General features: G+C 32.1%; 1 protein-coding gene across 1 annotated transcript; it reads right to left on the bottom strand.

The window, feature by feature from the left end:
- Window positions 1-15: 15 nt before the first annotated feature.
- On the bottom strand, window positions 16-6,660 carry LOC126771821 (protein naked cuticle homolog). The gene is made up of 5 exons (XM_050491971.1): window positions 6,340-6,660; window positions 2,851-3,077; window positions 2,265-2,375; window positions 1,717-2,183; window positions 16-1,512 (listed from the first exon to the last, which is right to left on the bottom strand). The coding sequence occupies exons 1-5, from the start codon at window positions 6,452-6,454 to the stop codon at window positions 1,140-1,142; spliced, it is 1,293 nt and encodes a 430-aa protein (XP_050347928.1). The 5' UTR covers window positions 6,455-6,660; the 3' UTR covers window positions 16-1,139.
- Window positions 6,661-11,957: the final 5,297 nt, after the last annotated feature.

Below are 11,957 nucleotides of genomic sequence, written 5' to 3'. Positions count from 1 at the left end.
TAGCTGTTACAATAAATATTTGTAAAAAAAAATTATTACTAATAAAGTAAAATTAGAGGTAGATAAAATATTTTAGAGATTCATTAAATAACTTAAAATAATGAATACTGATAATGGTAATGCAACCTCGAAAATAAAATAACACCAGTATTAATAATGTCGACAATATTAGTAGTATTGCTACCGATACAATACAAGCAGTTAAGTACTCTGTTTAGTATTTACAAACATAAATTGTATTTTTTTTTAAAATACCTCCTTAATCCAAGCACCTAATACTTATTTCTATAATCAGTCTGTAACTCTTTAAATGAGTTATTTTAGTAACGCCTACTCTTCATTTTCTAATGAGCATTGATATACAATTATTAGTATTAAAATGTTATATTGTTGAAAGAGAGTGAATAATTTTTGTTGTCAAAAAGTAAGGCACAATTTGAAATGAGACATACTTCACATTTACGTCGCCTTTACTACACTGAGTTATGTTCTTTAACCCTTTAACCGCCTAGGTCGAATTAATCCGACAAATATTTTCGGGCCCATTTCGCCTGAGTCGTATATTTACGACCAAAATAACACTGATCGTTTTATCAGCTTTTTTATTTAATTACGCTGTATTCTATCAAAAATATGTTTACATTAGGTAAATAGTTAACTAAGTAATCGTTTACAGTTTAATACACTTTAGCCTCTTAATTAGAAGTCTTAAAAATAATGTCCAAAGTTAGAAGAATTACTAACATTATTTTTAGAAAATTGTATTGTGTGTTTCGATTCACTGTGCCGGGCGCTGGGGGCACGCCAACAGATATGAAGTCGGGCGGTTAAAGGGTTAAAGGCACCTTATTAATATTTACATGACGACAGATACTATTATTCTATTCAAACAAATTTTGATTCTGACTATGCTAAGCATGGAATGATAAATAAGTAATCCTAATGCATCCCTTAACAATCAAATAGTCTAAATGTACGAGTTCCCATTTAATTAAAATCTAATTTAGTTTTATGTACCTTCCCCATTATATGTAGATCTAGTTTTTCAGTACAGTCTTGGTAACCACATTCCATTCCTTTTCCCACCTTATAATTAAAGCAGGACAGAGTCGAATATCGACCATGTCCACACTCGAATTCTATAAAAATATGATTTGAAGCACTCTCGGCTGTTTTGTGGAGTGTTTTGCGGGCAAGTCGTGGGAGCGGGAACGGGAGTTGAGGTTATGAGGAGGTCGCGCGTGTCGCGCCGCCTGCGTCTGCTTCTGATGGTAGCCCGTGTGTGCGTGCCGCGCCGACGAACATATGACTGCGTGCAAATAGCGGTCATATCTACACAAGTTCGAGTCACCGCCGCATGCTAAATCTAAGTAGCCATTGTTAGAGGACTCAGGTTTCTGTTTTTGATAAGAATTTAATGGCTTGTCGCTCACTGTGTACGATCTATTTCTGAGTTTTTGATATTTATTCGCGATTTCTTCTTCGTTAGCAACAGGTTCAGGATAGGGCTTTCTGAAAAAAATATTATTTGAATTTGTTATTTATTGTAAAAAAAAAATAATTGCTTATAATTTTAAACAAATTTGTTTCATACCAATTTTTTAAACACCTTTCATTATTAATAATATATAAAAAACCGTAATAAAATACTACTTCAGTAAAACAATAAATTTACAGTATATTTTATAAGGCTAATAAGAAGATAACAATGCCAACCTTGATGCTTGAAAGCTCAGATGATTTTTCTCCATATTGGCCTGTATTATTTCAAGTAATTCACGACGTTGCAAACTCCCCGATCTTTTTTTTGCGTGCTTTCTGTCCCGAGCTTCTCTTCGTGCATGGCGGTGGTACCTTTGTCTTAATACTGGTGCAGGTCTTTGCGGTGGTTGACGGTCACCCGAGCATGATGATTTAGAGGAAGCATCATCGTCATTAGATAGCCTATCTTGATGTTCATCCTCACTGTTCTCAACACACTCCACTGGTGTTGCAGCGTTTGTATTAGTCGACTGTTCTCTTCTATGCCGTCTCCGTTCCTCTCTCCTTTCTCTATGGCTACGTTTTCGCCCGTCTTCCGGAACAACCGTTAAACGCACTTGTATCGTTTTGGATCCATAATGCGGAACCGTGACCGATTTTCCTATCGACTCGTATATTGTAGACACTATACCGGCTATATCCTGTCGACAAAAATATCGTCAATTGAATAAGTACTTTAATTTATAAATTTAGTCTAATATAGCTATTGTATAAATACATACATCTTTTGTCATTCGCCCGTGTCCGTCGAGGTCATAAAGGGTGAAAGAGAACTGCAGTGGTTGCTGTTTGGATGATTCTGGATGTTTTAATTCTACATCGCATGTTAATTCCTATAACAAAAAAAAAATATTATTAGGTTAATATTTTTTATTTTCAACATTACTGACAACATGACGGGTATTCAGGGTTAGAATCGTGAGTTCATAATGAGGTATCCGCATTCAACTAACGGAGATAACTAGTGGCGCCGAACAAACGCGTGTCCGGCGGCGAGGACAAGCGTTCTTATCTGAAACTTTAAAAGGAAACTAGTCGCGCCTTTACGATCAGTGAGATATTATAAGACAAAGCGTGCCGCTTGCCCGGAGACTGATACGACACAAATAGATGAATCATCTCATTATTCAATAAATTGCTAACTTAGATAGCGTAGTCAACTCATGAATGATAAACACTAGATATAGTCATCAAAATAACATCGTATATGTAAATTATTACATAAGTAATAAATAGTAAGATTCTTGAACAAAACTATGTATAATATACTAAGCTCTAAGTAATATTGTGATAGGGTTGAGAAATTACCTCAAATCTTAATCTAGGCTGCTTATCGTCTGTGTTATCTGCAGGCTTTTCAGACGGTGGTAATTTTTTTGAAAAGTTTTCCGATTTACGAGCAGGTATTGGTGGCGGCGTAGTGGGTTGCAATAGAGCTCTTGCTTCACTGGGTAAAAGGTCTGGTGGCGCGGAGCACTGTGATGCCGCTCTGCCAACTAATTCTTCGGTGTCAGTTCGCTCGCCTTCAGTACCAACTGCAGAAAATATTACAAATAAATAAACACATGCAATAATGTAGATTATATTCAAATATTATGTTGACTGTACGTCAAAACGGAATAAAAAGTATTTATGAATTAATTAATACTAAAAATATAAAAAAGCATTATTATAGTATTCAATATTATTACAATAGTGCAATGTTTTTATTTTGTTCACTGTATGTTGACTTGCAAATATTTACTACAAAAAAACGAAATAACTAAACACACATATGCATAAAATACTTGGCGTGAAACATTTTACAAATTGTTCGATATTGTTTTTTGTTGTTTCGTATTCATTTAGGAAAAAATGTATCAGTTAGTATATATTAAAACAAAAGAAAAAAATAAATTATATAAAGAGAACAGTTTACTGATCAAATAGTACGATGACAATAAATTTTGTAATTACTTATCTTGTATGTATTTTAGACAGGTATAAAAAGCAACTACGTATTATCAGAAATTGAGGAATGATCGGCGAAATTCAAAAGATTTTTATATAAAGCAAGCGGTCCCAGCCGGGTGCAGTAAGGCGCTCGCAGGGCGGGCTTAGTCTTATTTCTCGGAAGGCTCGAGAGATCGGCATGGGCCTAATGCTTTAAAGCTCTACCTTCGAAGGCTCACATCTGCCGTTAATTTTATTTTATTTAAAAAAAGTTCTAAGAATTTATATATAATTTGAAATTATTTTATATTGTATTTTGAGAAAATATTTAAATTATAAAATATTTTGAATCAGTTTCCAACAAAAAAAATGTTCTATGAATGTTTCCATTGCATCAATAATTTTGTAGATAGATATAGAGATAGTACTTTGTGATTATAATTCATCACGTGTTTTTCGGTGAAGGAAAACATAGTGAGGAAACCTGCATGGGTCTAATTTCACTGAAATTCTGCCAAATGTGTATTCCACCAAACTGCATTAGAGGAGCGTAGTGGAATAAGCTCCAAACCTTCTCCTCAAAAAGGAGAGAAGAGGAGGCCTTTAGCCTAGCAATGGGACACAGGCTGTTACGGTTTCGTACTCAAAAAATAATAATTAAGAAACGCCAAAAAAAAAAGCGTACGTTTGATATATTATGGCTCACTGCATCTCTGTGTTGGCAGCCAACCCCTTGGTTGGCGACGCCAGAGGTACTTGTTACTTGCACCTAATTACTTTAATTTAAGACCTTGCTTATCTAGCACAATATGTGTTCGCCTAGCAGCGTGAAAGTAGCAAGTTCGACCGTGATCCCTTGTTGTAGACATTATTAAATAAATATTTAGATTTAACTGGATGGGGGAGAATTGGATTTTATTTAAACAAACATTATTGACTAATAATATTTTTAATAAATATTTTATCAATTTAAATTCAAATTTGAATTTGATTTGTAATAATCAATACGTGGAATTACCTGGAATTACATATTGTTTATAAACATAAGTGAAAGAGAACTGTTTATTCCAAGCACGCTTTCTAATTTGTATCTTACGCATGCAGTATACGAGTACCTACGCACCGAAAAAAATATATATTTAATTATTTTTTACACGATAAATTAAATACATTATTTAAACCTTGAAACATTAGCAATGCACTTGTTTTAACATGGATTTATCAAGGCCCTCTAGCTTTCGTATCAATAGACGTATAATCATCAAAGTTAAATGTCAATTACAAATGACCACATAGTCCGTGAGCAACAAACGCGTTCACCATATTCATGCCCTCATTACTGTCATTACGCTCTTGCGCCAGCGGCGATGATTTTCAAACTAGTCTACATATATGCCTATTTAAAATAATATCATATTTATACGTTTACTTCCTATTTTAATTTTTTTAGTGATAGTTGATTTATTTCTTTTAAAATCCGATATACAATTCCCCAAAAAAACATGGATGGCTCTCAAGGCAACTGGCTTCAAGTTCAAATTCACTATTCTCTAATATAAAACAATATGAGCCACATACGAAGGGTACGTTAAATTATGCGACAAAAGTTCTACATCTCCAAAAAAGTTCTTTGTATCCGCCGCTTACTATAAATTGTAGCGGGCTATGCTTACTATTCACTCGAAAGAAGAGCTTAAAGCTCGGAGCCGGGAATTCTTTGATGTCAAATAAAAGGTATCATTGTCTCCGCTTCGGCGAGTGCTTTTAACTTTTCTCTTTGAAGTTAATCAAATGAGCGACGCGGCTTAGTTTGCATTTAAAATTATATTTATATTACAAACTGTGCTTTACGCCTGATGTGCGTATAACGTTATGAAACAAAAATGCTCGTATCTTCTTTTAATTGAAGTGTTCAGTTTATGTATATTTCGTAACTAAATAGAACAAGATCAAAGAAATCTCTCTTTACTTTGAAGTAAAGAGTATCAAATAGATAGTTGTCTTCATAGCAGAAGTATTTTTAACTGATACTTAGTTAGATATTATTAGCACTTACTACAAAATACATATAATAAGCAAATACATTACTTATCTATTTTGCATAAATAAAATGAAATTATTCACGTCTACTTTGATAATGAATTATCCATAAAAAATAATTATGTTTTAGCGTCTTTACAGATTTTTTCTAATGCAATTAAGGCTAAGTGTTATAATAATAATAATGTATTTATGTATTTTTCCGCTGTTTCATTCCGACCTGGTCATGAATCTTGTAAAACGACGATTCAAAAGATCTTGTTTAGAAGTGCTTATATAAAGAATAATATATCGATTGCGATTATTTGATAAAAATCAACTGTTTTGATTTTTTAATGTTGAAAATATTAGATATTTTAATTGAAACTAACTCGAAAATTTTAAGCCCCATATTTTATATGCTATTGAGTAATCGCAATTTTGTAATGTGTATCACTTAACAATAAAAAAATGGATGGATATTATATATATAAATATATATAGATAAAAGTAATTGAACATACACAGACAAGATTAATTTTTATATCATATTGATTAATTTTTGTGTGTTGTTTAGTGTATTTTGTATAAAAAAAACAAACAATGTAATAATCATATAATAGCCTATATGCTCCGGATCTAAGTTTGATGAGTTATAACGATGATTATGCTAATAATTGTTATTGGTTACCAATTTGATTATAAGCTTAAAATGATTAGGTATTGTAATATTTTTATCTCATACGCCAGTTCTTAGAAACAGATGTTGTCCTAAGCTAAGGTACCATTCAGGCCTTTTTACAGTCTGTTACGTCGTTGTATGGTGTATATTTGGTCTCTACTTACTACTAAATTTCTTATATCCATTTCTAAACTTGTTGCGCCACCACTTGACAAAGTGGTGCGCCATGGGGGCGTCTGCGGCGGGTGCCGAAGCTCTCAACGTTTCGTAGCACGTCATGCGCTGCGCTCACGCACGCATCACGTACACTTCAAAAGCGCCGCTAGTTTCTTATTCCACAAAGAATTAGCTCACTATCACTAAAATCATTCACAACACTGAACAAAATATTTTGTTTGGTAAAATGCGTACGGACCTCGTGACCCAGTTGTCCGCGTGAATATCGGGCGCAACGAGTAAGCGTACAACCGTCCCCTATACGTTTCATTGAGTGACTGACTGATGGATCATGGATGGAAGAAGGGAGAAGGCAAGCGCGGGTAGGGCGGCGGGCGCGGTGCGGTAGCTGTGGTAGGGTTGTCACAAGTTTATTATGTTTGAGTTATTGTGTTTTAAGACAATTAAGGTAAGTATAAGGAATTTAAAGATACCGAATATTTTTTATATTACTTCAGTAAATAAACATCGAACAAAAGAAAATAGTACAAATGGTATGTATATGTACTTAATTTAAACTATGACTATAAACAGTTTTACTTTCTTTATATTTGCATTTTTAACTGTATATTGTATTCCTTGCAATATTTATGTAAGTATTTTATAGCAACAGAATCGGCATGTAACGTATAGGTAAATTTTTTATTACATTTATACTCATAAATGTAAGAAACAATCGTTTATAGGTAATCTACGATCTCAGAAATGGCTAAAAATGCTAATCTTGTTTCCATGTTGAACAAAAATAATAAACAATATATATATAATATTCGTACATCCTTAATTTTAAGAGGACAAAATATTAATTTACATTTAAGCGCCAAACGGTTAATAAATTAATTTTAAGATTCTACAATAAAATTGAAAAAATATGAATTTCGTATCATGAAACTTAGGGTAGTAGTAGTCTGAATGTCTCTCCTGACTTTTTCTAGAGACATTAATAAAATGGTCGAATTATATTACCTATAATATATGGGACAACCCATAAGAAATGTAAAATATTCAGGTATTGGTTTGAAAGCAAATCTTTGGTTTGAACTTACCTTAGCTTAGGTAACGAATAGTTACCTAATTTTAGATTTGGTATTATACTAGATGTGCAATTGACACTGTTTATACACTAAGTATGAGATCAATAAAACATGTTCTGCTTAAAAATTAAATGATTATGTTTAATATATTATTATTCCTATTACTTATTATTTATTAAAGACATGGTTGATAACGAGCAATTAAAGATTCAAATAGTGTAAGTTTTATAATGTTGTAAGATTTACAAAATTGTTTCTTTATAATATGAATACATTATTAAAACATCTTTTTTAAAAAGCGACAATAACGACTTAAATCACGTTGTTTGCTTTAATCCGTTTACAAAACCTGAAGAATGCCTTACAGATATATTTTTGTAATTCTACAAAACCAGGATTATTCCCAATACTTTTATTGTTTTGTTTGAGAATTAAGAATTTACATTCTTACACTTTGAAATAAAAAATCTTACTTTCGAATTTTGAAAGTTAAAAATATAGCTATTCTGTTACAACGAACATCCAAGTTTATATATAAGCTATTATATATAAGCTTAATTTAAAATATCTTATAATTATAGTAGGGCGCGATCGTATTATGGCGAGGTAAACTAAAACTATATTTATGATTTTTTATATAACTTTATCAGTCTAATGTCTAATAACACGATACTTAGTTATAAGCAAAACTGCAGACATTTTACTGTTTTCTACACTAACTTGATTGTAGGCCAAAGAAAGTAGTAAATGTGTTTACTGTTTAGGGCAAAGATAGAGGAAGGTGCACGTATATACTATGGGCCCGCTACGTTGGCAGCCTCCAAGCGGTCGACGACCCATACCCACCGATTACAAAAAAGATAATTGTAAGTAGAAAGATACCTACTTACTGACTATGAAAGCTTAGTGTGTACGCCCTTTTACCCATAATAATAAAAACTTGAAACTCCTGTTTTTACGAATTTGATCTGCTATGGAAGTCATATTTTAATCCATTTAGTTAGCATGTTAAATATGAAACGAACCACCGCATCGCATAGATTCAGGTAGCTCCTGCCTTATTTACGCTCAAGTGAGAAAACACATTTACTAAATAAACTTAACAAATCTAAGTCTCTGACTAATCATTTCCACAAACAAACCCAGTGTAAGATAGAACAAAAATGTATATAAATGTAATTAGAGTTACGTTTGCTGTTTGTTGTATTTTGTTTGAAATCAAAATTCAAAACTTCTTTTTACATTTATTTCTTAATGGTTTGTAAGTAAATTGTTAATTTACTAAAGTATCACTACATTTATAATGCATTAGTTTTGCGTATACGTAATTAATATGTTACCTATGTTATATATAGTAAATGTAATTCACATATATTATTTAATAATAATTATAAATTAATCACGTTACGCACATTAAAAGTAGCAACAATTCATACTTTAGACTTAGAATTTCCATCAGCGATGTGTTCTTGTTAGTTATATGGGAGTACATTTCGAAAGATGAAGCGATTATGAGCGATTAAAATATTATGTATGTATACTATTTGTAGGCATACTCTAGTTTCTAGTAAAATAGATATGATGGGATGCGTTAGGCGTATACTTACTTCAGGTAAGATCGGGCGCCGCCGCACGCCGGACGGTAACGTTACGCTCGGCTTGGAATTAGAATTTTACGATCTCTTCGTGTTAGGTTTATTGTCGACGATTTATCTGCGACCGAGATGAGGTCGTATTCCAAAAATGACTTACTAACAAACACTATTTTATATCCCCAATAAAATTTTTTTTGGAAGACAATATTGAACAATATAAAGCAGCGCTTTTATGTTTTCTACTTCTTTATTAAAAATTGTATGTAAAAAAGCTGTGTCATCTGCAAGTACGAATGTTTTTGACATCATTTTTAACTTTTTAACAAATATAATGGAAATAATATGTTCTATTCAAATATAATTTAAATAAATTATTAATTTTAGATTTTGAACAATAAAGCATATTTTTTAAGGAACAAAGAAACAGTAAGCTTAAGTGACAAATACATTTTTAAGAAGCTGCAATAGGCTAGAAACACAAAAAGTGTGTAAAATATTAAAATGGTTCTACCTGGGTGGCATTTTTGAGGTTCGAGTAATGACGTTGTTGGTTGCCAGACGGTGTATTATGTAGGTAATCGATAAACATCGGTACCTACTCAGTTTTCTACAAAACGCAACAACGTGAGCTATTGTAATCGGAGCTGCCATTTACATTGCTGTTTCATCACTTTAAATGGACCTTCTCTGAAGACCCTACTCACAATCGCTCGATATTACAGAATTGCTTTTATTTATTTTACGTAGTCATTTAATTTTTACTTGTCATCATTATGTGTCTTGTTAGGTATTATTAAACATTTAGGGTTTTATTTTAAAAACAAATAAATAGATCATCATATATTACAGAGTGAACGCGTTCATATTTAGAACTATTCGCTCTTGAAGTTTCAAATTCGTTAAAGTTTATATCAATCAATGAAATAAATAGATAACGCTTTATACTCAGTGGCCCTCATTATAATTCCCTGCGTCTGAGTATCCGGAAGTACACAAAGTAAATAAGTATAAACGCACCACGAAAAATACTTTTGTTACCTATACATAATAACATATATAAACCAATACCAGTACCAACTTGTACAAATTTTATTGGTTTGTTTATTGTCATATCATAATACATTAGATGATGAACAAGACACTGGACATCGATTGATAATAATAATACCTGGGAAATTTTTCATACACGGTCATCTGATCCCAAATTAAGCTTGTACAAAGCCTGTGCTATGGAAACCAGACAACAGATATATTACTTTTCCTTTGTAAATATATACTTATATAGATAATTACACCCAGACTCAGGACAAACAGACATGTTCATGCACACAAATGTCTGTCCTGGGTGGGAATCGAACCCAAAATTTTTGGCGTGAAAGGCATGTATCTACCAACCTCGCCAACCGGCTTGAAGATTCAATTGTATATAGGTTATTATTGTATAACTAATATTAACCTTCCATCGCTAACGCAAGATGTATATATGCTATATATATATATTTATACTTTTTTATTGTTTCTCTGAATTCTCTGTCAAATGTTTGATACGGCGGTCACTAATCTTGCTCTCTGCGTCAGAGGTAGTGGGTTAAAGGCTTAATTTTAATTTAAATATCTCTATATTTGAGCTGTATTTGCAGGTTATTAGTGGTTAATAACATCATGATTTTATAAAGTAAAACTTGTATTCAATTATTAATTATATTATAAAAACTGCTAAGCTCGTTAACTTTAGGTTAAATGTACGTTTCTAACGCAAATCTACATACCGAATAATTAATGTGATTGCGAAGGTCAAAGATTAAAGAAAATAATATATACTATACTATAAATTAACTTTAAATTATTTCTATATAAATAAATAATCAAACCTTAAAATTTACCTATGTTAGATATCTTACTTAAATATACAAAAAACCACTTTAAAAATATAATATTATATAAGGTTTGTGCATTAGAAAAAAAAATGATGTAAATATGTCCGCGAGTGGGCATTGCCCACGCAGGCGAAGTGGAGCGACCGCAGCTGGCGGCTCGCCAGCTAACTGAATAGCAGAAATAAAACCCCACTATCAACATTCCAGATCATTTGAAACGATTATCTTTTTGTTTTGAATACTTACGTAAAATCATAGAACTCAGTTCACACCATAAATACTAAATGTTATTAAGCAAATTACATTTACTAGCAATCTCACTTTCTAGCTAATATTTTGAAAGTATTTAACGCTTACTGAGAACTGAATTGAATTTACGCCAGTTTTGGAATAAAACATTTAATAATACTATGTTCAGTTTAAGGCTATTTATAGAATAATATTTTCAAGTTTCTACCATTATTATTATCTCCATTAATTAATTAGATATGAGCTTAGAAGGGTGAGTATATTATAAGTTTTTCCTGTACAGTCTATCAATCTTTGATATTCTAAACGAAAATAAACAATTTTAATTTAAGAAATTTGCGTATAAATATTATTTTTTAATAATGAATTAAAAAAAATTGAAATATTTTCGTTTAATAAATGCATCTTAATTTCTTCGTCTGTATGATATATAGTATGATTCTGAATAATACGTAAGTTGCAGGAATCTGCTCGAGTTGTAAGCCGTAAGCGACGTGGTGTCTCGATAATTATCATTTAATCTATGGTAAGCGCGCGGTATCGTCGGCACTTCAAAGAAGTAATAACATACGATTACAGTTCCTCCTCTGCCCCTCTCACCTGGCGGCGTGAACGCTTTTTACGTCAAAACCAGTTCCCTCCCATGTCGGCCGATCTCAAAAACTGATTTCGTCGTAATAGCCTCGAGGTGTTATTATTACTATTATATAACGAAATACCGATTTAATTATAGAGCCTTGATGAGATTTAGGTGGTGGCCTATTTAGCTTAGATAAAATTGCTAAAACCTGAAACGGTAACAATTTGTGCC

Source organism: Nymphalis io, chromosome 1 (assembly GCF_905147045.1).
Source record: "Nymphalis io chromosome 1, ilAglIoxx1.1, whole genome shotgun sequence".
NCBI classification, from domain to species: domain Eukaryota; kingdom Metazoa; phylum Arthropoda; class Insecta; order Lepidoptera; family Nymphalidae; genus Nymphalis; species Nymphalis io.
This window is presented reverse-complemented; position numbering and strand designations above follow the sequence as displayed.

Excerpts from the sequence above, each read along its gene's own strand:
- LOC126771821 (XM_050491971.1), bottom strand. The coding sequence starts at position 6,454 with ATGACGTGCTACGAAACGTTGAGAGCTTCGGCACCCGCCGCAGACGCC. Across the intron at positions 3,078-6,339 it reads TGGATATAAGAAATTTAGTA|TTGGTACTGAAGGCGAGCGA; the intron begins GTAAGTAGAGAC and ends TATTTTCTGCAG. Across the intron at positions 1,513-1,716 it reads CTGAGCTTTCAAGCATCAAG|AAAGCCCTATCCTGAACCTG; the intron begins GTTGGCATTGTT and ends TATTTTTTTCAG.